Genomic DNA, 24,474 nt, shown 5'->3' with positions numbered 1-24,474 from the left:
TAATGGAGGAAAAATCTCTAATTTCTTTTTGTAACTGAAATAAAATGACTGAGTTTGTTTTTAGCTTCTTTGGGACACCAGACCAACACTTTAGATGAGACTGGAGCAGAACTTGTTCTCTCGCTCTCTGCTGGTCCATAACCAAAAACGTCCATCAAAACCACCCCCTTCGCCAGGCGTGGTGGCTCACGCCTGTAATCCTAGCACTTTGGGAGGCTGAGGCGGGCGGATTGCTCAAGGTCAGGAGTTCGAAACCAGCCTGAGCTAGACCCCGTCTCTACCAAAAATAGAAATAAATTAATTGACCAACTAAAAATATATATACAAAAAATTAGCCGGGCATGGTGGCGCATGCCTGTAGTCCCAGCTACTCGGGAGGCTGAGGCAGTAGGATCGCTGAGCCCCGGAGATTGAGGTTGCTGTGAGCTAGGCTGATGCCACGGCACTCACTCTAGCCTGGGCAACAAAGTGAGACTCTGTCTCAAAAAAAAAAAAAAAAACCACCCCCTTCCTTACAGCAATAATGGGGGAAGAAACTGTCGTCATTCATTCTTCCATTCCCCACTGTGGAAGGGAGACAGACTGGCCAGCTGACATCCACTGGCCCACACTTGTGGGCTAAGGGTTGCTATGCTGCAAGGAGGGGTGGGGAGGTCAGACTATGGGTGACACACGTGGCAGACCTGCCACCCCATGTGCGTCCCGAGGCTAGACGGGGGAGGTGGCAGAGGGCCCACTCTGACCACAAGGCCAACTCCATTTTTCTAGTCTGTTATTACTGAGCAAAAGCCAGTATTTTCATTTATGACTAGTATGTGTCTACTCCTCAATTATTTCAGATTTCCAAGGCAATAAAGGATTTGAGTGATTAAGCAGAGCTTCGGTATGCACACTGCTTAGGCAATGCTTAAGTCAAACCAATGTTTACCAGTATAATTTGTCTGCCCCTTGATCCGGTTTTCCTGCCTATAGTAAAGGTGGAGTAATCACAAGCTCGTATTCTTCGGGGCTTTGGATACTCAGAGGCAGACAGAGGTGGGTGGCACTTGAAGAGCCACTCCAAGACCACGGTGTCTCTATCTGGTTCCGACATGCAGCCAGAGCCAAGGCAGGAGAGCAGCTGGCAGACTCCAGCCCCACTTACGAGGGTGACAGAGCTGTACAGCTTTCCTCCTCTGCAGTGGGGTTTGACCCATCAACAGATACAAGTCCAGGGGAGTCTAAGTCATCTTCTTGGACACTCAGATGACTACTGCTATTATAAGCCTTTATAAACAAACAACAAAGTGAAAGCATGCTCTGCTGATGCTCCTTAGACGGTCTCTTGATTCTCCATACTAGAACACCTTACGAGCTTTTTGAAAACGCCCAGGCTCAGAGCACACTGACAAATTGTCAGGTTCTCAGAGGCGGTTTGAGAAGCTCCCCAGGAGAACCCAGGGGCAGCTGGGAGGCACACGGGAGCCCCTCTCATCGTCCTGGGCAAATGAGCATCCAGGACCCTGTCCTAGGGCTGGGCCTCTGAGTTCCTCACCTGTCACCTCCAGTGACATCTATTAAATGCCACTGTAGACACCCATACCCAGGATCACAGTGAAGATCTTGTCATTACCCACTTCCTAAATGAATCACTCAAACCTCCCATGTGGAGAAGAAAGCCTGGCGTGGGTGCCAGGTGGGAGGGCAGGAGGAGAGCCCTTCCTGCAGCTTCACAGTGCCGCCTCCCACTGCTCCCCATTCATGAGCCCTCTCCTTTCTCACTCTCCTTTTATCCATTCTGGCGCTGACATTCTTGTCAATACTTTAAAATCCTCGGTCCCTGTGCCTGTTTCTTGCACTTATCTGGCAAAATCCCACCCTGAACCCAGCCACTGGCTTCCCCAAGCCTGTACCCAAGCAGCCATGCCCTGCCTGCTGGTCTCCAGTCAACCTGCAGGGTCCAAGCACCACTGCACCCCACGTGACTTCCAGATCAAGCCACTCTCCCACTCACCACGACAACGTCAGACCTTCTCCACACTCTTCAGTCTTGAGTGCTATCTCTCTTCCTCTAAGCAGCTGGACCCTCCACTTGATGGAAAAATAGCTCCTAGAAGCTAAGTCTCTCCTCTGCCCGATGACAACAGCAAACCCACCCATACTGCACCCACCCTGCCACTGCCCCTGTTCCAATGTTGAAGTAAGAGCTGGGCCTCCTTCCTCTGAACGCTGGTCCCTGATCTCCTGCCTCCTCAGGAGATCCACACCCCCATAGCCTTCCCTGCTCGGTATATTTATCTCCTCTCTTTCAAGTGGACCCTTTCAAGGCTCTCGGACATGCTCCCATCTCTCCATCTGAAGAAAAAGACCCAACAAGACAAAACTTGTACTTGCTCCCTCTGTGCCCTCTAGCCATGGCCCAGCTCCCCTCCTTCACAAGCACACAGACCGAGAAGCTGCCAGATGACCTGGCACCATCTTCTCACCTCTCCTCATTCCTCAGCCCACTCCGGCGTGGCTTGTGTCCCCACACCACGCTGACGTTGCCACTGCTCTAGCCAGCAATACTGATTAGCTCCACTTAGCTAAATCCAAAGGTCAAGTTAGTCCCCGTCTGATGTGCCCTCCCAGTAGCATGTGACACTGTTGGCTGTTCTGCTCCCAGTTACTTGGGGACATCCCACTCTCCTAGCATGCTTCCTGCTCTCTGGCAGCTCTTTCCCTGTCTCCTGTGAAGATTCCTCCTAGACCTGTGACTGACTCAGGGTTGCCACTTCATGTTCCCTTTCCATTTCCTCCTCCTGATAGTGACTTTTCCTGGTCCTTCGGGGGAGGGTGACCTGAAAATTGGCAGCTGTTCTGTCCAGGACTGGGAGGGTCAGTTCAGTCCAGGGCAGGAGAGAGAAGGAAGCTGCCTTCTCTAATACAGCTTTACCAGCAACAAGGCCATTCTGAGCCCTCACTTGTTCCTAAATCTACTCCTAAGTGGGTCAGAACCTGGATAGGAGAAGAGACACAGTATGTGATTACAGTCTCCCAAGAACTTCAGGGACAAAGATCTGGCTAGAAGGGCTCAACTTCAGGTCAGCAGCACTGAGACTGATGTAGCTCAGAATAAATACCCTGGGACAAAAAGTCACCTCATCAATTCAAAAAGGCATTACTTTAGCAAGGCCATTCATGAGCACACAAAAGGTAGACTAAAAATCTAAACTGCCAAACCAAGCCATCTCCTGTTACCCAATAAGGTACTAATGACACACACAAGTTAGGAAGCAACATAAGTAGCACAAGGTGTAAACATGGAAATGCTAAAGCACATGCCAATGCCCCAATGAGGACTATGCCACCACAAGTCTCCTATGAAAAAAAAATCTGTTTACCTTTACAACATGGCAGAGTTTCTGTGTTAAAGCTGAAACTGAGCTGACATCATAGTCTTGGAGGCGAAATGTGTAACCAAACGTTTTAGCATATTCTGTGAGGAGATCTGTCATCATAAGGCAGTTATCCTTTTGGGACCGAAGGAGTTTGACAAACTGGGCAGCCAGAGCTTTGAACCGCTCTACCTCTGTCAAAGTGAGGATTTTTTCTTCTCCACATTCCAATACCTTGGAAAACACATGGGCAGGAAGAAAGCGAGAATGAATAAGTTATGGCTGTTCATGGAATTAAACAGCATAAAAATGTACATAGCTAACGACAGAAAAGCAGGTCAGTGTTGTTTAATGAGTGTAGAGTTTCAGTTTTGCAAGATGAAAATGCTCTGGAGATTGGTTGCACAACAATGTGAACATGTTTAACACTACTGAGCTGGATATTTAAAAATAAGATGGTAAATTCTATGCTGTATTTTACCACAACACAAATTTTTAAAAAGTACTCCGAGAGTCAAAAAATAATATTAATAAAATCAACAGAAATATGGCTTAATTCAGCAACAGCTTAACAGCCTACCACTGACATCAGCTCACATACTCATCCCCACCTTCAACACAAGGGATGTGAGCAGTAGAATATTCAGTTCAAGAAATAAAACTCTTTAATCCTTTATTCAATAATTCATTAAAGGAAAAAAAAAAAAACCCATACATTTACCTAAAAACTAATGAGTCAACAACATAGCTTCTCTGATTAGAGTATTTCAGAATTTCATCCTTTTTTATAACTCCCTACTTCCCAGAAAATAGGTCCTGAAAATGATATAAAAAGTTCCCGCATACTGTTCAGAAAAATAATGTAATATTTAGAATTTCTTCACTCACTTGTAAAATATCAGGTATGGCTTCAAAAAGTTCAAGCAGCTTGGTAAACCCATAGTATGCGAGTTTGCACTGCCGGCCAAAGTGGTGATGGTAAGAGGGAATGAATTTATTAAAGGGCATCCGGAAATGCGGCTGGTGACGCAGCAAATCCACGACATCCTTGGAGAATTGTTTTGTCCTTTCTATTTCATCCTGGGTACGTTCTTTACAAACAAATAAAGAAACAAACATAAACCACAATCCTTTTCTACCCATTCATGTTTAACATTCACGCTGTGACAAATCTCATTCAGAGTATACAAGAGATATAACCCTTGCCTTCTAAAAACAGACAATGAAAAAACCGCACATACTCTTCTTTGCAAGTGGTTCTCAAACAAGGGCAAAATACTGGGATGCCATGACACTATTATGGTATACTATGAGATATGTATGTATTCATCTTACAAGCTAGAAAGAATGTCATATTACAATTATCTAGCCACCACCCCTTCCCTACCCTACATATATGAACATGACACACACACAGGTTGTCTCTGTAGTTACACAAGTAATCTAGAAATTATCTCTATAAAACCACACTTCTGAATTCACATGCTTTTTGTGTATTCACTTGATCTTCAGTTAGAACTTGCTAGCAGAAAGTATATAAGGCTTCAAAAGTTGAACAAAAACAAAGGAGAAAAGGCTTAAACTTAGATTATTGTTTCTATTAACTTTTAAATTGGAATTGGAAAAAGACCAATAATTGACATTATTGGTTTTAGCTCTGGAATCCTCTATTTCATGGACACCAATGTTCTGGGGGAGCACAGTTGAAGAACCACTGATAATAGTGGGAATACATGACAATACAGTCATCCCTCAGTGTTCACAGGGGACTGGTTCCAGGACCCCTTGGACACCAAAATCCTCACATATTCAAGTCCCACAGTTGGCCCCAAAGAACCCAGATATGAATAGTTGGCTCCTCCATATACTTGAGCCTCACATACCTCTGATAGTGTACTTTCAACCTGCGTGTAACTGGACCCACACACTTCTAACCATGTTGTTTGACTGTCAACAATATGTAGATTCATTTTTATTTTTTATCTATTTTTTGAGAGACAGGGTCTCACTCTGTTGCCCAAGCTAGAGTGTAATGGTGTGATCATAGTTCACTGTAAATAGGCATGCACTACCATGCCTAATTAATTTTTGTAGAGATGGTGTCTAACTATGTTGCCAAGCCTGTCCCTGAACATTGCCAAGGCTGGTCTTGAACTACTGGCCTCAAGCAAGACTCCTGCCTTGGCCTCCCAAAGTACTGGGATTACAGGCCTAAACCACCAGGCCTGGCCCAGATTTATTTTTAACTATCCTATCTCCCAGACCTCAACTGGAACTACTAAAATTTGAAAGACAAAACAAAACATTCATGCGAGTTTCCATCCATTCTCAAGTGTGCATAGTAAAGTAGCTCAGAGTTAAAAAGAAGAAACCAGCAACAGCCATGCAGTCGATTCTCAACTGGGTAAATATGGCGTAAATAACCACCAACAGGCTGCAAGAGGCTTTTTAGGAAAGTGTTGGTTATGCCCTTTTTATGCCTTACAGTGAGTTCTAAAAAACTAGTGTGTTTTTCTTGACAAGTGGCTTTGCCTACTCTGAAGAATATGGGATCCATTGTGTACCAAGGCGGTAGTTTGCAAACTGTGCTTTCCCTGGAACCTTCGGAACAACACAGTGAAGAAAAATTACATTCCTTATACCATTCCATTTTAAAATAACTTCTGAGATAGACAACAACCTTCCAGTGAATATAAATCACATACCTCTTTTGGGAATACAAATCACCATTTCATTATCTTGTTGTGACAAGCAGATGGTTGTGTCTGGAATCTCTGAGATGATGTCAGTTAACTCACAAACACCATATTCAGTGACATCCCAGTCCTTTGAGAAACACCTAGGTTTTAACAATGGAAATGGGTAAAGAATGAGTAATATCACTGCTAAAATACATACAAGTTTTCTATTGCTTAATAGAAGTGTTATTAATAGATAACTTTAAAATTTGGGAGAAGAAAAAGTGTTTTAAGACATTTGCTCTCATTTTTATTCTTCTCATCAACTCACCAATGATAAGCCTGAGAGAATTCTTTCACAATGACCTGCTTACTGGCCTGGGATTTGAGAAGTTTCAGTAAATCCTGAGTAAAGCGCTTCACCTGGGCCCTGTGGGTAAGGGTCAGCAAACGTTTGGAGCCCATTCCAAGAATCTGCAAACCAAACACCTTGATTATTTATACTCAAAGACCTTGGCAGATACTGACGTTCTTGCTGCTGACTTGCTCTCTCTTCTATAACTGGCCTCAGAGAATAACTCCCTTTATATATGACACGTGCACATAATCAACATGCAAATCAACAGAATTATTTATGGTCAAAAGAGCAGCTGCCCAGCTGTCTGAGCTTCTTATCTTTTTGGTCCTGCCTACCTTCTCCCAAATAGTTGTGAGCATAGAAATGAAAAGCATATTATCAGTCTGGACAACTAATTTTGTCTTTAAAAGATAGCTAAAGTTTTGCAAGCCATTTTTACAAGTGGGAAGCTAGCATAACACTGTGAGTTAATAGGCAAAGGCGTCATGGGATCCAGTGATACACTCTAGCCCAGTAATTAGTCTCCAACTCATTTATAAGAAGCGTTAAGCCCTGGACTCTCTCATAGGCACCAATGTCACAGCAGCTCCCTTGTAATGTGAACAATTCTGGAGAGCACTGTGCTCGGAGAAAGAAGGCCAGTCTATAAAGATTACACAGAAAATTCTCCTCAGTCCTGTAGGGAGCTCCTTTAAGATGGAAACCTGTAGCTTTCTGAAAAATTGAGAAGCTACCTTGTGTGTGTTTCCTGCACTTTGAAAAGAGCTTTTACAGGACCTTTTGCTCAGAATTGATTTCTTAAGAATTAGGTTACTAATTATGCTGTTTCTCTGGCTGGGGCAGCCAAAGCCATAGAGGAACATTCCTGTCTGTAAACAAATTCCTTACCTGCAACACATGAGGCACCGCTTCTAATAATTCAATCAGCTTGGAATAGCCATAGTCTGATACTCGGCACTGCTTTGCAAAATGATGGTGATAGGACGGGATGAAATGACTAATTGGTATGACACAAGATGGTTGGCTCTTCAGTAAGTCAATCACTTCTCTACTGAATTGGATCAGCTGGGGGTTACCTACAGGACTTTTAGAACGCAGAAGCCAAGGGTCTAGAGAAAAAAAAAAGAACATGAATGAGACATAAAGCATGACTTCACCAGCTGAAAGGAAGATAACTAACCTTGCAGTCCCAAGCTTGAGTTCAATCACAAGCAAGCAGATGAAACCAAATACAGTAGCTGCTTTAGGTCTTTGTTTCTATACTCAGGTCCCATATAATCAACCAACTAGCCCAACTTATTCATGGGCTGGCAAATACTTTCCCACTAATTTTTGAAGCTAAGTAGCCAAAGTAACATAGTCCACTACTGTGTTATTTACAGTAGATGTGAACATACACGGCAAGTTTCCAGTTTAGAAACTGGTTATATTTCAAGGATCCATTTGTAACTTGGTCATGTGGAACATACTTTCCCACAGAAACAAGGTTATAAATGATCATCGGGTGGGTAGCCCAAAAGAGCATAATTAACCCCTAATGGAGCTGAAAATGTTACCTTAAAACTGTGGAAAGCAATAATGTTATACAAGACTTGCATGAAATAAACTGGGTAAGAAACAAGTTTGTGCACTCCCTTGAATGCTCATACCTAGAAAAGGTTTTAATTTAGAAAGTATAAATAATCAGACAGAAACCTTTATAGAAAGGTGGAAGAGGCTTATGAGTTCATAGCACAGGAGAAAGCAGGGAGCAGCACAATCTATGGGTCCTCAAGTAGCCTAAGCCTGAGGGGAAAGGCAGGAGGGGCTTGGTAAGAAACTTGAGTTCCAATATTTCTCCTCTAAGAGCCACCTGATTCAGGCAGAGTTCCCTGCTTATCTTTACTTTTTTCCTGTCAAGTAGGAGGAGGTGGGAAGAAAAGGGGAGGAAGTGGTGTGGACCAAAGAGAAAGATATGAAGGCAAAAATTTCAAGTGTTGTTCACAGGTAATACCTTTAGACGTTTGCAACTCAGAGCCACGCCTGTAACTTCTCACCCAAATCTAGGTCCAAATTCCCCAATCCTTTACATTTGAAGTTAAATTTATTTCCACATTTATCAAAGTCAGAAATGCCAACCAAAACAAATTTCAAAGGTAAATCTGCATTAAGAGATACTTCCCTTCAGATACTTAAAACTATTTTTAAAAGGCCAATTGACAAACCAAAAGCTTCCAAAATTAGGTAGCTGAAGAGATTTGTAAATGTGAAACTTGGATTTTACATAATTTATGCTGGTACTTTCAAACAATTTAGTTCTGCTGGGCACCATGACACAGTAGCCTGTAGTCCCAGCTGCTCTGGAGGCTGAAACAGGAAGATCGCTTGAGCCTGGAGTTCAAGACCAGCCTGGGCAACATAGCAAGACCCTGACTCAAAACAGAAACCAAACCAAACCAAAAAAAAGTCTAGTTCTGCCAATCCCTCAGCATTTTAGAGAGAATTTTCAGAAGATCAAAGGAGACACCCATGGTGCTTTCACATTTGATAAATAGTGCTGCTGTTTAAAATAAAAGCCAATGGCATACTCCAGTCTCATAGCAGACAGGAGGTAGCTCCAGAGGACTAAATGCCTGATACCTACCTGTGTTGGGAGGTGGGGGCTTGTTGTGAATCCATTTAACAACTTTGACACCATTCTGAGCAGTGGCAATATTTACACCTGGAACACAGGTGATGAAGTGTTCTAAGGGAACACCCCCTTGGTTTTCCTGCACTACTTCCAGATCACCAAATTCTGCAGCATAACAATCTGGAAAGCTGAAGTAGGAAAAATAAAAAGGTCAAACTAAAATAATGGAAAAGCAAAGTGCCCACTAAACAGAAGGTTTTAGATTAATCTCTGTTAGTAATTTCTGTTTAAATGCCCAAGATCTGGGTTTGAATGTTAAAATTAAGGTTCCAGGGAGATAATTACTGTGGCACCAGCCTTTCGATGCATTCTAGTGGTATTTTCCTGGGCAGTTTTCCAGAAGAGGGGGTTAAAAAAAAGGCACTGGGTTCCAAGTCACAAGCCATGCAGTCCAGTGTAGGCCTTTGAATTAAGTCTACTATTGTGGCCCATGGAGTGGTTAGATGGACTTTTCAAGAATACTTTTCTCTCTCTTGTCTTGAAATTTACAAGTATTTGAAGCTGTGTATACTCTCTTAGCACTTGTGCAGATTTCTACTATAGCACTTATAATACATCTCTTCCCTGTGAAGAAACTTTCCTATTCATGTTTGTTTCTAAAATTCAGCATACACACACATTTTCTTGTGGAAATACTGAGTGAATGGATCCCATCTCAGATATATAGTCATGTGTTGCTTAATGATGTGGATATGTTCTGAGAAATGCATCACTGGGTGATTTCTTCAATGTGCTAATGTCACAGAACATATTTACACAAACCTAGACGGTATAGTCTACTATACATGTAGGCTACCTAGTGTAGCCTATTGCTCCTGGGCTTCAAACCAGTACAGCCTGTTACGGTACTGAATGATGCAGGCAATTGTAACATAGTGGTATTTGTGTACCTAAACATACCTGAACATGGAAAAGGCACAGAAAAAAATTGGGCATAAAAAAATAGGGTAATCATCTGGAACCATCATCCTATATGGTGGTCAGTTGTTTGTCAAAACATCATTATGCAGAAGCATTCTACAATACTTATTTGGAGGGAGGTGTGGGCAAAGAGGACAGGCTTTCTATAAAAACGAGAATTAAGGCGTAAAATTAACAAGGGCTTTGATACGGTTCACCTTAACAAAGGCACGGTGCCCTCATGGGTCTGGAGAAGACTATGAACCTGAGGCGCAAATGTCTTCAAACAAAGAATCACAAAAGGAATCTTGTAAGAGTCTGGATCAAATTCATGTTCACTGCAGAAAAGAGAACAAAACAACCGGTTGGCATTCCTCAGGGGGCTAAAATGTTAACTAGGTAATTCTAACAGATATGCCACAATCTCATACAAAAAGATTATTTCTAAAGGAAAACATGTGGTATACCTGAAATCCTTATTGGAGCAATGTAGTCTGCAGACAGGCTCGTGATATTCCAACTCTTCGAATATAATTGGGCTGCAATTCGTGGAGGAGCCGTCATGTGACTGGGAAGACCCCAGGGGGCTTTGGCGGGCCTGACTGCTGGGTAAGAGACATACCAGCCGTCCATTTCCTTGTTCACGGATTGCAACTGTGTCCGTTAATTTATATAGATCTGACACATTCAACTTGTGTCCAAATCTAAAAGAAAAGTGAGATGCTGAGAATGTTTTTCTTTGATCATATAGCAACATTTGTCCTGTTTACTACATAAAAGGCTATGACAGGAATGGTTCCCCTGTCTCTTCAAAAGTAAAACTAGAATAGTTCTACTATGAATGCATCTACTGCTGAACCAGTGATGCTTGGTACTTTGAGTTATCACTGGCACAATGCCCATTACAGTGATTATATCATTGGGTAGCCACGCCCAACCCCTGCCCAGCTTCCGTAAGTGAGCTCACCTAACTGTTGGGATGGAGAGCTATCTGACACGATCTCTCAGTCTGGCTCCCTTCACTTCCAATGCCCGCTGTATTTCCTCTCACCACCCCTGTTCTCCCCTCCCAGAAGTACAGGCTTTTCATTATCCTTCCCCCTCCTATGCCCAACTGTGTGGCCCACACATCCTCTATGACACCTGACTTATATCTTTCATACTCAAAACTTAAGGCACAGGCTCTGGAGACAGGCAGATTTGAGTTCACACCCTGACTCAACTTTAACCTGTGTACAGACCTTAAGTCACCTGGGCCTCACATTTTTCATCTGCAAAATGGGGTGATAACACCTACTACACAGAGTGGACATGAAGATTAAAATGTGATTTGGTGTGGACAGGGCTTGGCTCATAGGCTCAATAAACAGAACCTGCTCTTCCCACTGTCTGTCCACTGGTTCTTCCCCGTGCCCTGCACACACTCAGAATTCCTCTACCAAACCCAGTCCCTCATGCTCTCCACCTGCCATGTAGACGTACATTCTCTCTTGTGCTCTCTCCCTCAGTCTCGTGCTCGCTCCCATCTCCCTCTGACAGAAACAGCCGTCTCTCAGGAGCTGCGTCTGCTGTGTCACCACCCAGTCTCTCAGCTCCTTCCCCCCTGGATTTCATCTACAGGACTCTGCAACGATGACCCTACAGTCACTAGTGGCCTCTACCTCACCCCCGAGCCCCACACTACGACCTCAGGACCCTGGGTTTGCCTAACGTGCTTTCTCTCCACACATCCTCCTCCCAACACCTTTGCCCCTGGGCTCTTGCCTGCTACCCTGGCCCTGGTGGCATTCCATCCAGATCTGCCCGCCTGTTTCTCCTTCGCCCCCTCCAATCTTATCTGCTCCTAAGTCTTTCACGATCACCTTTAGGCAAATGTCTGCCATGTCCTCAGTGATGACTTCTCTCCCAAGGCAGCCCGCCAATGTGAATACTACTTGAATTCTCTACCCAAGTACTCCAATGGCCCCCCAAAACTTGTATGACAAAAACCAAGATAAAAAACTCATTGTGCGTGCTAAGTGTGCTTCATTTCCCTATTTCCAGTTTACCTGTGCAACAATCTTCCTAGTCATCCAAGGTTCAGAATCAAATGGACCTCTACTCTTTACTTTGCCTGCTACATAAAACTAGTTACCCAGTCCTGTTTCACTAGACATTTGAAATTTCTGTGGCATCTAGTTTCTTCTGTCCCAACAGCATTTGCTCATAACCTGGACTGGGGCAATCATTTCCTTTGTCTTCTTTGTGCCCCTGTTGATGCCATCTCAGACACTACTGCCATCAGAAGAACCTTCTTGAAGCATGGTTCCCATCACCACACCTTTCTCCCTTCCCTCTGTTCCTCCAGTACTTCGGTGGCTTCCTACAATCCATGAAGTAATGCTCAAGCTTCTTGTTCTTCCCCTCTTCTGCACCCTGAAACGATCTTCTCTCTTCCCTGCTTCTCCTTTTCAATGACAATTTTATTTTATATAAGAATTTGTAAGCATCTTCTCTTCCCCTCTACATATAAGCTCCTCAAGAACAAAGGCTATGACTTGCCCAGCTTTGTACTCTCTACCGTGCCTTAGACTTCTGTTCCACTAATACTTGTTGAGCATCTACTATGTGCAAGGTACTGAGGATATGGTGTTAGGTCAGAGCCAATCCCTGTTGTCCTAGAGCTTATAGTCTAATGCTTAAAAATGTTCACTCAGTGAATACTAAAATTAATCAATTAGAGGTTAAAAAAAGGTACAGCTTTGAGGATTGAAGGTCTAAATTTGCTAAAAATGAAAGGTTTTTAAAATGTGTATTATATATAATATTTTCTTGAGCAGGGTCTTGCTGTATCACCAAGGCTGAGTGCAATGGTGCGATCACAGCTCACTGCAACCCTGAACTCCTGAGCTCAAGCATCCTCCTGCCTCAGCCTCCCAAGTAGCAGGTACTCCAGGCCCAACTACTTTTTAAATTTTTTTGTAGAAACAGGGTCTTACTATGTTGCCCTAGCTGATCTTGACTCCTGGCCTCAAGCAATCCTCCTGCCTTGGCCTCCTAGAGTGTTAGGATTATAGGCGTGAGCCACCACACCTGGCCTAAACTGAACTCTGAACACCAGTGTCTTTGCCTTGTTTCCCTTCCCAGGCTGGAAAAGAAGAGGCACTATCATAGTTTTGTACATGTAAGTCACCAATCAGCACTGACTGGATCAATGAACAAATAAACCTAACTTACTTTCTTTCATAGATATCTGTAAATTTGAAAAGAGGCAGACAACAGGCAGGAGCATCCTGAAGAACAGACATTGTTTCTGCACTGTAAGACAAAATTTTCATTAGAGAACAGACCATTTTTTTTAGATTACAGATTGTATTTTTTAAAATGTTCATAAAATTAACACAACAAGGATGCAAAATAAATTTACTGGTTGCTGATATGTCAGAATTTATTTCCCAGAAAAATCTAAAAAAAAGATTTTAGGGACAAGCCAGTGAAAGAATATTAAGTCACACACCAGGATTTTTATCAGATTCACTCACAGGGCTTTCCACACCTGTGCAGCAAAAAGACGGTTACTTCAGAGCAAAAGGCAGAACAGCAGGAAGAATTATCTCCTTCCATATTGCAGTTTGTATGTTAGATATATGTGAGTTGAATTTTTGTAGTTGAGGATATACAATGGCCTACAATTAACCTCAACTGTAGTTTTAAAAAAAACCAAATGGCACCCAAAAACCCTGAAAGAAGAAAAAAATAACAAAAATAATATGCCAAACTGTTCAGAGTGATTAATTCTGAGCCATAGAATTATGGGTGTTTTTTTTTCCTACACTTCTTTTATTTTTCTGAACTTTCCAAATTTTCTTCAATAAGTATTATTTCTATTCTAAGAAAAAAAGTACTATTTTGAAGTTCAAGTTAGAGAAAAGATCCTTAATCATCCAAACAGACATCTAAGAATGGCTCCTGTTTTACTAGCTCCCCGCCAAACAGGGGGAGCAAAAGAAGCAGCAAATCTCATTATGAAAAAAAAGTATCACCGGATTCCTAAGACTGACACAGCCTCGATGTGGACTTATGAGGCTGGGTTTCTATTTGACACTAGGGATATATCTGTAAGTTCAGAGCTTGGCGCTTGGTAGGGCTATCCTTTATAGACAAATCCACATTCTACTAAGATCTAAAGATAATATTTTAGACCTTCAGGCTTGTAAACTTTTACTGTAGAGGTCTATTTTTAGACCTGTTCTGGACATGTGGTGTACTATTTTACTCCCAAGTGCCTACCAAGTTTAAGCTATACTTCACCTATGATTAATGACTTGAACAAGAATCAAACGGCTTATTTTGAACTCTATCAATTGAGAAGCATTAATGCAAACGTAATCATTACAAGACTGTTGCAAATGTGATAAAATCCATTTTTATTATTTCTAAAATTATTTACGGGTCAAATGTTATCTCCTGAAAGAAAGGGGTTGTTTCTTACCTCAGTAAAGAGAGTGATTTATTAGCAGCTCCTGTGGCAAGTGAGACCAGGATCTTCTTGCTGCCAATTTTGTATCTGTGGAGGCTGTTCACTGCACCGATTGCTTCTTGTAAGTTTTCCATCTGAACAACAGCTTTGAGCTGATAATCTGTATGGGGACTGAGCTCAACATTCTTCACCTACAATAGTAAAAAGGCAAACAAGAACACTTTGTCTATCCAGAACCTTGTCATCTAAAAACCGAAAGTGAATCATTAAGGAACATGCTTGTCGACTTCAGTGCTTCCGTGAGAGAACCTGTCTGAACTCTGCACCTCTGCTGACCAAAATGTAAGTAAGCAAGCATGGAGTGACCTTCAGAGATGTGACACTGGCCTGGCCTGCCTGCCTGTGTGGCACACAGAGCTCTCAAAGGCAGACTCAGAGGCCAACACATGGGAGGAGTTTAGGGGGGTCCTTTCCAGACCCTGCAAAACCCAGGAGACAGCCATTTTAAGAATCTGTAAAAGGTGCATTTTAAGCAAACTGCACCTAAAAACTGAGTCAAATATTATAAGAAAAAAAACCCCAAAACAACCAACATTATTTTAGAATCCTATTTGTATATTTCAGTAGGTAGAGCTAACTAAAACCCATTACGTTTTATTTACCAAAGTGTCATTTAAATTCCTGCCAATGACAAGTGTTTCTCATTGCTAGGTTTCTTGCTCTATGGGGCTATATTCTAAAAGGTGGAGGTGCAGCACCACTCCAAGCCGAATAAGGAAAAGGAGCTCAAACCTATTCAAGTCATACTTAAATATCCTGGCTGTGGCTATGTGTGTCAAAATAAGTTCTCTTAACTTGAAATTCCAGCAAAGAGTAAAACTAAAGCAACAATAAGAGGGAAAAGGTTACCTTGCCATGTCTGGAAAACGCTTCCTGCAAGAGCTGCTGCAGCTCCTTCCGGGATAATCTGTAGTCTAGGTTGCTGACCTGGATGTCAGCACCATTTGCAAATGGGTCTGGGAAGTCAGCTCCACTGCTCGAATTTGCAACGTTGAAAGCAAGTGGGGATGCTCTGTTTAAAAGGTTTGGAGACATGCTCCTGCTTAAAACACACATATTGAGAGTATTTTTAAAAACCTTTTCTGTGTATTCAGGTTTTATCATTTAAGCTTTGTCTGCAACTATATACAGAAATAGCTTTCTCACAACACAACCAAACCAAACATTTCATTTTCAAATGTGTTTTTAATCTTACACATATACTGATTTTAAACTTACTGTCAAAAGGACTACCAATCCCTTATTAACAACCAATAAATGATTTAATATGAAATATTTTTATTGTATTATTGAAAGCTAAAGGCAAATATTACAGACAGCCTTGATGAATTAACTTTCTGCTTTGGGCATTTATTCTTAGGAAATTAACCTGTGATACCAATTTAAGTCATTTAATAACCTTCCCTGTGGATCTGAAAAAGTTAAATATTCTTGTTCACATGTTGCAGTACACTTCTACATATAAGTAAACTTTAATGTGAATTTTTAGATATAACTTTACAAGTCTACAGGCACTTTCTATAGTGATTCTTCACCAACTCAGCAGAACAAATGCAATGCCAGAAGAAGCCCAAGGGAATGCAACATGGCCTTCTGGCTCCTTCATCTCCCATGCCTCAAGAAATACTTGGTGTGAGGTTAGAAAGCTTAGATGAGGCAAAGTGAGAGATAATTACAGTGGTTTACAGAGACCTTTACTTCTCATACAACTTCCCATAAAGTACCATACTAATAAGACTAGCCAAGGCATGCCTAGTTTGGGTTTTTCCCTCAATACGAGGAATACAAGGACATCTTAACATGCCTTTCAGCACTGGCCAGGGACTCCAGGTCAGGCTTCTCTCTGTGTCCTCTACTTACCCAGACTTCCACATGGAAAGGGGAGGGATGTGAGAAGCATTGCTCCTAAATGTTAGTTATGATGACTGGGGGAAGGGGGATTGGCGGAGCAGGGATGGAAGACTTATCTTTTACTTTGTGCATTTTTGTGTTTTTTGAAACATACTATATTTCATAACCCTTCCCATTGTATACAACCACTTCCATGGGTCAGGAAGCTGGACTTACCTTGAAGACCAAGACTGAGAAGTGAGCAGAGGACCAACTTGTCTTGATGCAATCAATTTGCTAAAAGCAGATGGGTAACTCACTTGGAATACAGTCTCCTCTTTATCTTTTTTCTCTACAGGAGAACTTGTAACACTGCGGGTACTGAGGTTCTCTTTTCTAATAGAAGGGGAAGAATGAAGGGAAAAGGTCATATGTCTTCTATCACATTAAAGAAGCAACTACGAGAACGAGTAATTCAACATACTTCTGATTGGTTTTGTAAACTGATTCTGCCATCCCGGAGCTTTTAGACGTCAGCACTGCAGCACTTGAGTTACTGGGAGGAGGTACCAGCCTCACATTACCCTGCTGGTGCTCACTGTTTCTATTACCAGTTTTTGACTCCATGCGGCAGAGCTCCTTGAAAGACACAAGTGGGGTGGGGTGGGGTTTAAAATTTAATTATCCAAGATATGTTAGATCCTGTATGAAAACAATTGACTTTTGGTATCAATAAAGGACACACCAAAAGCAAGTGGGCACACAAAACACAGACACAAAGAAACCAAACCTACCATAAACTTCAGAAAGCAAGAGGTATCAAAATTACCTGTAAACTTTTAACATTTGTATTTTTTGTAGCAGATCCAGAATTTGCCTGTGACCCTTTTCCAGGCGTGGTTTTGGCACTGGAAGATTGTTCACTTGCATCTTTGATGAGGCACAATTTTGGATTCTTAAGTTTTTTGGGAGACTTCACTTTTTCAGCAATTGCATTTGAACTCTTTGTTTCACAGAGTTCTCTATTTTTTGGAGTAAATGACACAATGATCCTATTACCAAAAACATCTTCATTTTCCATGCGCTTCTGAGCCCGTTCTGCACTGTCTTGGTTTATGAAGCGGAGAATTGCACTGCAGCCAGTGATACTCAGCACTTTTCCACCGCAATTATCAGACAGGCGTCTGAGCCTGTTGCTGATGCTCTTGCCATCTTTATTTGCTGGTAGGTTATAAACATAGAGCAGAGTGTGGCACTGCTAATACAGAGGAAAAAAGTATTACATCAGGTTAACTCAAGGACACGCATTCAATTTCCAACTAAGAAGAACAATGAGTGACCTCCTAACTTCAGCTAACAACCTTGGAGGGAGGTGATAGTGATTTAGATGGGAGAAGGTAAACTCGTTTAGTGCTGATAGGTAACTGTTGTTTTAAAGATGCCAGGCACAGAAATCTGCATATTATATGATTTCATTTCTATAAAATGTCCAGAAAACATAAATCTGAAGACGGATGTCCAGAAAATATTAGTGGCTACCTGGGGGTGGGAATGGGAATTATTAGTACCTATCAACTGGCATAATGGATCTTACTAGGGTGGTGAAAATATTCTAAAACTGGTTGTGTAACTCAGTAAATTGACAAAAATCATTGAATTGTACACTTAAAAGAGGTAAATTTTGTGCTACGTAAATTATATCTCAATAAAGCTATTTTTTAAAAGTCTATTTTATTTATTTAGCAAGGCTGTTGACATATTCATATATTTTATAAATTTAGAGGCTCTTCAGCTACAACTTCAGGTTGGCAGTCATCAGCCTGGATGGAAGTTCTATTTGGCATGAGGTGGTCATAGCCCTTCCAAGGTGAATTGAAACTTATATATCAAGAAGTAGAACCATTAAGGTACTGGGAGAAAACTTGAAATAATTATAGAAAGGATTAAATTCAAAAGCCATAAAAGAAATCACTACAAATGGGCAAAGGATGTGAACAACTTACAGAGAAATATCAAGAGCGAACAACAACAATAATAAAAGAATATTCTATACCTTGCTAATGATTAATAAAAAGTCCAATTATAAGCAGATATCATTTTTCACTTATCAGCCTGGCACATATTTAAAACAGACACACTCATTTGTTGTTGAGAAGCATGTAAATTAGTAACACCTGCCCAGAGGACAACTCAGATCTTGCTGATAAACTTCTGACCCAGAACTTTCACACCTTGGAACTTACCCTATGGAATATTAGCCAGGGAGGCCAAAGAAGACATGGATTCCCTTGAAGGAGATGGTGAAAAACTGGGTAAAAACAAAATATCCAGTAATAGGCAGACTGGTTATATAAGTTAAAAATCAGCTAAGTAAAAGTACTTTTCAAACCAACATTCTGCTGGTTTTTAAAATGTGGTAGATTTATATCTATATTGACATGAAAAGACATCCAAGCTATGACATTAAGTTAAAAAAAAAACAAAACCCACGCCACGTGAGGTGGTTCACACCTGTAATCCTAGCACTCTGGGAGGCCGAGGCAGGTGGATCATTTGAGTTCAGGAGTTCGAGACCAGCCTGAGCAAGAAAGAGATCCTGTCTCTACTAAAGACAGAAAGAAATTAGCTGGGCAACTAAAAATATATATATAAAAAATTAGCCGGGCATGGTGGCACATGCCCGTAGTCCCAGCTACTCGGGAGGCTGAGGCAGTAGGATCGCTTTTGAGCCCAGGAGATCGAGGTTGCTGTAAACTAGGCTGACCCCATAGCACTCTAGCCCGGGCAACCGAGTAAGACTCTGTCTCAAAAAAAAAAAAAAAAAAAAAAAAAAAGCCACAGAACACTATATATGTGACACTATTTTTTTAAAAATTACATTTTTAAAATTTAGAGAACAATATCAAACTGTTAACAGTGGTTACCCCTGGAGGGGGAGGTTATGGGGGTTTCACTTTCCACATTTCTGAATATTATCATTTATTTGTTTTTACAATGAACACATTACTCTTCTAAACAGAGGCTTTTCTTTTTATTTGAGGGGAGCTGACCATTCATCAACAAAATCTGCAGCTTTCCTGTGACCCTTGGGACTCAAAACCCAGGCAGTACTAATACATCTTTAATTTATTAAAATTAAAGGGACAAACTAAAAAGAAATGTATCTTATTTCTCTCGTGGATGAGGAAAAAACATCTGTTAAGACTAAATGTCTTGAATAATCAATATTTTTTTAATCATGAGGAATAAGGACCTCCAAAGTGGGCACTTTCTCACCTCAAATACTATTATTTGACTTAAAGCCTTCAAAGTTAGAAAAGTGAGTGTTAAACAGAAGCAGAAGGAATTGTTAATGAGCTGCTTACTCTATGAGCTGACTTCTTTCTCCCTTAAATGAGGATGTTATGTGAGATCATTTCTAAGGTACGTGTCTAACTCTAAATTTATTAAATGTCAAAACTGCAATTGTTGTATAGGACTGTCCACTGTCCTGGATCATCCACACGATCACTCCTCTCCATTATTATTAATACTATTTCTTTAAGAGTTACACATACATACTCCAAACAGCTTAAGCACAACTCAACACTAAATTTTTTTATCCCAACTCAAGTCTATCAGAAACGCTGTTCTCCTGGAAATACGCTCACACTCTCCTGGCATGTGGCTTAAACAGGCTACACGTGTAGCAGTACCCACCACTTCTAATTGTGTCCATGCACAACATGGAATGCACTATAGAAAGCATAGCCTCAGAAGCCTGTTGGAGCTTAAGGACTAAATGCCTAAGAAATGCACAATTACTTTGTTTATTTGAAGCCAACTACACAAGTATATGCAAACCCTCACCATATTCTCTACCCTTGATACTTAGAAGCAAAAAGAATAATGACCTTATTCCCTTATTTCCATCAACTTGACACAAAACACTACAGAGACGCTGGCAAGAGACTGTGGTAAATCTACAATTCCCTATGATATTTTAAAAAAAACAAAAGCAAAATTCACACATATCAATTCTCTGTATATTTATAAGAGAAGAACTGAAGGTTTCCAAGCTCTGACCAGCTTCTTACAAAGAACAGCCCTACCTGGGCATGTTGACCACCTCGTTAAGGGCTATCTTTCAGTCTCCATAATCTAATATTGGAAAATGGCAAAAATAATGCAAACCCACTTACTGGCATTTTTAGTGGTAACCTTGGGGGCAGGTCGGAAATGAACTCTTCAAATCTGATCAGCTCGTTGGCGTGATGCAGCAATGCTTCTGAGGCCTGGTTTTTATGGACCAAAATTATGTGGAAACCATGTCTGTGTCTCAGGTCACTAAGTTCCAATGCAAAATTGACATCAGCTGAAAGAAAAGGTACAGCCCAACCCCATCCCCAAACATTAGAAACACTTGATAGACAGACAACTCTACTGACATCGACTGAGAAAAAAGGCTGGACTATATTCAAAGTCACTTCTCCCTTTCATAGAATAGGAACACATTCATTGAGAAGAATTAACATGGTAAGATAATTTCACCACATACCTATAGTGAATTCCAAGATACATGTTACTTCCAGAATTAAAATGGAGCAATTATTAATATGTTGGGGAGACTCAAATTTGAAAATTACTCATCTTGGATTTTCAAAATTTGTAATATTGGGCCCAGGATAATGCATTTTCTTTAATAAACCTGGCCCCACAAGAGCTCAAGTTTCAAGGAGAAAATACAGAAAATCCTATAGACCCATTTTTTTTCTAAGCAGTTCTCAACAATAAGCATAAACATGTCTTATGTATTTCAGCCTCTTTGGGGGCACATTTTACTTTCACATGTTTTGCTTCTATGATAATTCCCACACAGTGAGTTTAGCTTAAATTAGCAAAGGTTTCCACACTTACTTGACACAAGAACCACAGTGGCTGGAGCAGTGTGCGTATTTGCAAATCTTCGGAGACTCTGACGGAGTTTGTCATCAGCAGCATTCTTTGCAGTAGCATTGATGTGAGCAACAGTTACCTGCATTAATTTATAAGGGTGAACGAGCATGAGCTGAGGTTAAAAATTGTTATGCACTCTGCCCAATTCTAATTCTTAGAATTAATAAGTAATCCTAGAGAAAAAACCCTCTACTTACCATTATTATTAGGAATGGAAAAAAACTGCAACCAGATCTCAATAATTTCAAAATTGACTCTTCCTATGAATTAACTGGGTCTGTTATTACCCCAGCTCTTATCTCTAATCTTCTGTTTTTGTACTTTTATCTCCTTTTCAGAAAATAAGTAGGAGAAAGGAAGTGAAATATGAAGTTGTTAAATTTGCTCTAGTAGCTTTTACCAACAATTTAGAGAGGGCAGAGATTAGATAAAAGAAGGTAAGATTTATGTCATTTAGGTAGTAGAGAGAGGAGTATGCCCCTAAGAGAGCTAAAATGTGTTTATTCCGATTAAAACTATCAGGCTTATATATAAGCCTCCGGAAGCAAGGAAAGGTTTATTTTGACAGGTGCCTTAGGCACTTTCAATACACAATAGGATTTATTAGTTTTGTAAAGAACATAAATATATGATTTTAGACAGCAATATGGAATATTAACAGAATTTATTGTCTGAGAGTCAAAAGACCTGGCTTCTAGTTCCAATTTAAGAGCACAGACTTTGGGGGCCAGACAACCTGGATTTAAAGCCTAGCTCTTCTAGTGGCCATGGGATTTTAATGAAGTTACTTCACCTCTCAGGGTCTTAGTTTCAGTTGTAACTTGGAAATAATAAATCATACATGCCTGTTTCACAGAACAGTTACCAAAATCAAAAGGAAACAATACGTATGTAACCATTATACCAGTATAGCACTAAAATATAAGTAGCATTATTGAAATATTAAACATGATTAAATAATTTCTTGTACTTTTGAAATGATCTTTTCCTAATTTTATTTGAAAACTTAGCACAAATATCATTAAACAAATTTTGAATCAAAATTCTTAAAAAGAAACACATGCTTATTCTTCTGCCATAGTAGATTAAAATTCTTTCTTTAAAAACTTTTCTCACCTGGCAGTTATTCAGTTCTTGAATAACTTCCTTGTTTTCTTTACTGATGTCACACACACAGATGAATTCTGCTTCTCTGTGGCCTTTAAAAAACTTCTCACGGATTCTCTGTACAACAGCAGTAGCTGACCGGCCAGAGGGAACGGAGCAGTTTTCAATATCCCAAAAAACTCCAATGGGGGGTAAGTTTTCTAGCACCTGTCCGGCTACTGCAACTTCTGGTGACCCTTAAGAAATGTTAACACTTTCAATTACATGCAGTGAAAAAGAAAGGCCAAATTAAAATACTAGGTAGCTACTATCATTCTTAGTGTCAGAAAAAGTAAATGATTGATGCTAAATTTTAATGATACCAACCTCATTGGTTGAAAGCAATCAAGTTGCCAAAGTATTACTCTAAGAGATTATTCTTGTTTTGTAGGAGAGCCAAAGTAACTTTAAGCCCACCATAAACCCATCTGAAAGCATAAGCCATTCTCGTGCTGAGCAGTGATGTTTTTCAGAACACTAACGCATTACTGATTGGTGATTGGATGGTGCAGCTCCGAGACCTGATTTTCATGCTCAACCCATGCTTATCTACCTACTCAGTATGGAAGAACAAAGAAGAGTTGACAAAGGGTAAAGCTGTTACTGTTGTTGATTTTAAATTATTTTAAACACTGAATTAACGTGGATTTAATATTTTATTTATTTATTTTTTGAGATAGCATCTCACTCTGTTGCTTGGGCTGGAATGCAGCGGTGTCATCACAGCTCACTGCAGCCTCCAACTCCTGAGCTCAAGTGATCCTCCTGCCTCAGCCTCCCAAGTAGCTTTGACTACAGAGGCATGTGCCACCATGCTCGGCTAATTTTTCTATTTTCTCTAGAGATGGGGTCTCACTCTTGCTTAGGCTGGTCTTGAACTCCTGACTTCACTTGATCCTCCTGCCTTGGTCTCCCAGAGTGCCAGGATTACAGGTGTGAGTTACTTCGTGGCCCAGATTTAACATTTTAAAAATGTTTTCAAAAGAGAAAATATTATGAACTACTTTTTGGGGAAATGATTTTAACTGAGAACTCTTAGGTTTTCAAATACTGTTCTAAATTAGCCATTACTAAATTGACCTATATACTAAATACTTCCAGGGAGTATACAATCAACAGATATGATTACAAACCTAAATTGACACCATGCCTACTCTAGCACTTTATTTCTCCTAATATAGTAGCCATTTTCCTATACATAGCTTCTGAACTCAAATAGCCTCAGACCAACATAAAGGGCAAATGACTTCCTGGTCTAAAATAAAAAGATCTTTTACCAAGAGATGGGGACTCACATACACAGTAGCTTTAGAACCACAAGGAATCTTTTAAAGGTGATTAAATGCAATGTACCAGATACTGAAAACTATTTAAATATACACATGTTATGCCATACTGTCATTTACCAAATTTCGAAGCAGCTTTGCCTAGACTGGTCGCCAATAACAACGTGGTCTCCTTCCCTGTTCCTTTGGTTCCACAGCCATTACACAGAGGGATAGCAAGAGGTGCAGGTTGAGTATTTGGAGGTGGTATATTTGGCCAGACTTTAGCAGCATCAATTATACTATTTCTTGCCGGCTGTTTTAAAATTTTTTTAAAAAAGGAGGTTTCAGACACATCATTTCAGAACCTAGAGTTATATACAGCAACTGAAAACACATTCTAAGTGTTTTTCACCTTTCCACCTAACCTCTGATAAAATGTATTTTCAAATAATCTTTCCCAGAACCATTAGCTATCAGTTCATAAACTCATTTCCAGAAGACTTGAAATGATCAGGAAAGATTTTCACACGATCTGACCTTTACATTCTGGGGCATGTGTCTGCTGCAATGAAGAACTCACATACACTTTACATAAACGGGAGTAAAGTCTTCACTTGAATACCAAGTGAAGTAAATACAAACTGGCCAAGTTTCAAGTTCCCCATATTATAAAAAGACATGCGGTCACCTAAGTTATATGAATAGGCCCACATATAAGTTGAGTCTGAGTTATAAGAAATTAATTGTGCTCTAGCCTTTAAAGACAGAACATGGAGGGTTTGCCAAACTAAGTTCATATGTAGGAAATAGATT

At 40.6% G+C, this 24,474-nt stretch overlaps 1 protein-coding gene across 8 annotated transcripts in view; it reads right to left on the bottom strand.

Annotated features, from left to right (window-relative positions):
* MARF1 (meiosis regulator and mRNA stability factor 1) overlaps positions 1-24,474 on the bottom strand; it is a 42,379-nt gene that overhangs the window by 8,811 nt on the left and 9,094 nt on the right. For 3 of the 8 annotated variants that reach the window (XM_020281369.2, XM_075995153.1, XM_020281370.2), the window contains 18 exons: positions 23,800-23,974; positions 22,364-22,590; positions 21,209-21,326; positions 20,494-20,666; positions 17,142-17,570; positions 16,797-16,951; positions 16,550-16,708; positions 15,332-15,524; positions 14,435-14,613; positions 13,180-13,260; positions 10,431-10,667; positions 10,182-10,301; positions 9,016-9,191; positions 7,281-7,501; positions 6,366-6,508; positions 6,062-6,195; positions 4,245-4,447; positions 3,363-3,590 (listed from right to left, as the gene is read on the bottom strand). In XM_020281369.2, the coding sequence (XP_020136958.2) occupies positions 3,363-3,590; positions 4,245-4,447; positions 6,062-6,195; positions 6,366-6,508; positions 7,281-7,501; positions 9,016-9,191; positions 10,182-10,301; positions 10,431-10,667; positions 13,180-13,260; positions 14,435-14,613; positions 15,332-15,524; positions 16,550-16,708; positions 16,797-16,951; positions 17,142-17,570; positions 20,494-20,666; positions 21,209-21,326; positions 22,364-22,590; positions 23,800-23,974 (3,351 nt within the window). The remainder of the gene's footprint in view (positions 1-3,362; positions 3,591-4,244; positions 4,448-6,061; positions 6,196-6,365; positions 6,509-7,280; positions 7,502-9,015; positions 9,192-10,181; positions 10,302-10,430; positions 10,668-13,179; positions 13,261-14,434; positions 14,614-15,331; positions 15,525-16,549; positions 16,709-16,796; positions 16,952-17,141; positions 17,571-20,493; positions 20,667-21,208; positions 21,327-22,363; positions 22,591-23,799; positions 23,975-24,474) is intronic. The other 5 variants (XM_012790219.2, XM_012790222.3, XM_012790220.2 and 2 more) reach the window with 5 other exon arrangements.

The sequence above is a fragment of the Microcebus murinus genome, chromosome 19 (assembly GCF_040939455.1).
Source record: "Microcebus murinus isolate Inina chromosome 19, M.murinus_Inina_mat1.0, whole genome shotgun sequence".
Classification (NCBI taxonomy): Eukaryota; Metazoa; Chordata; class Mammalia; order Primates; family Cheirogaleidae; genus Microcebus; species Microcebus murinus.
This window is presented reverse-complemented; position numbering and strand designations above follow the sequence as displayed.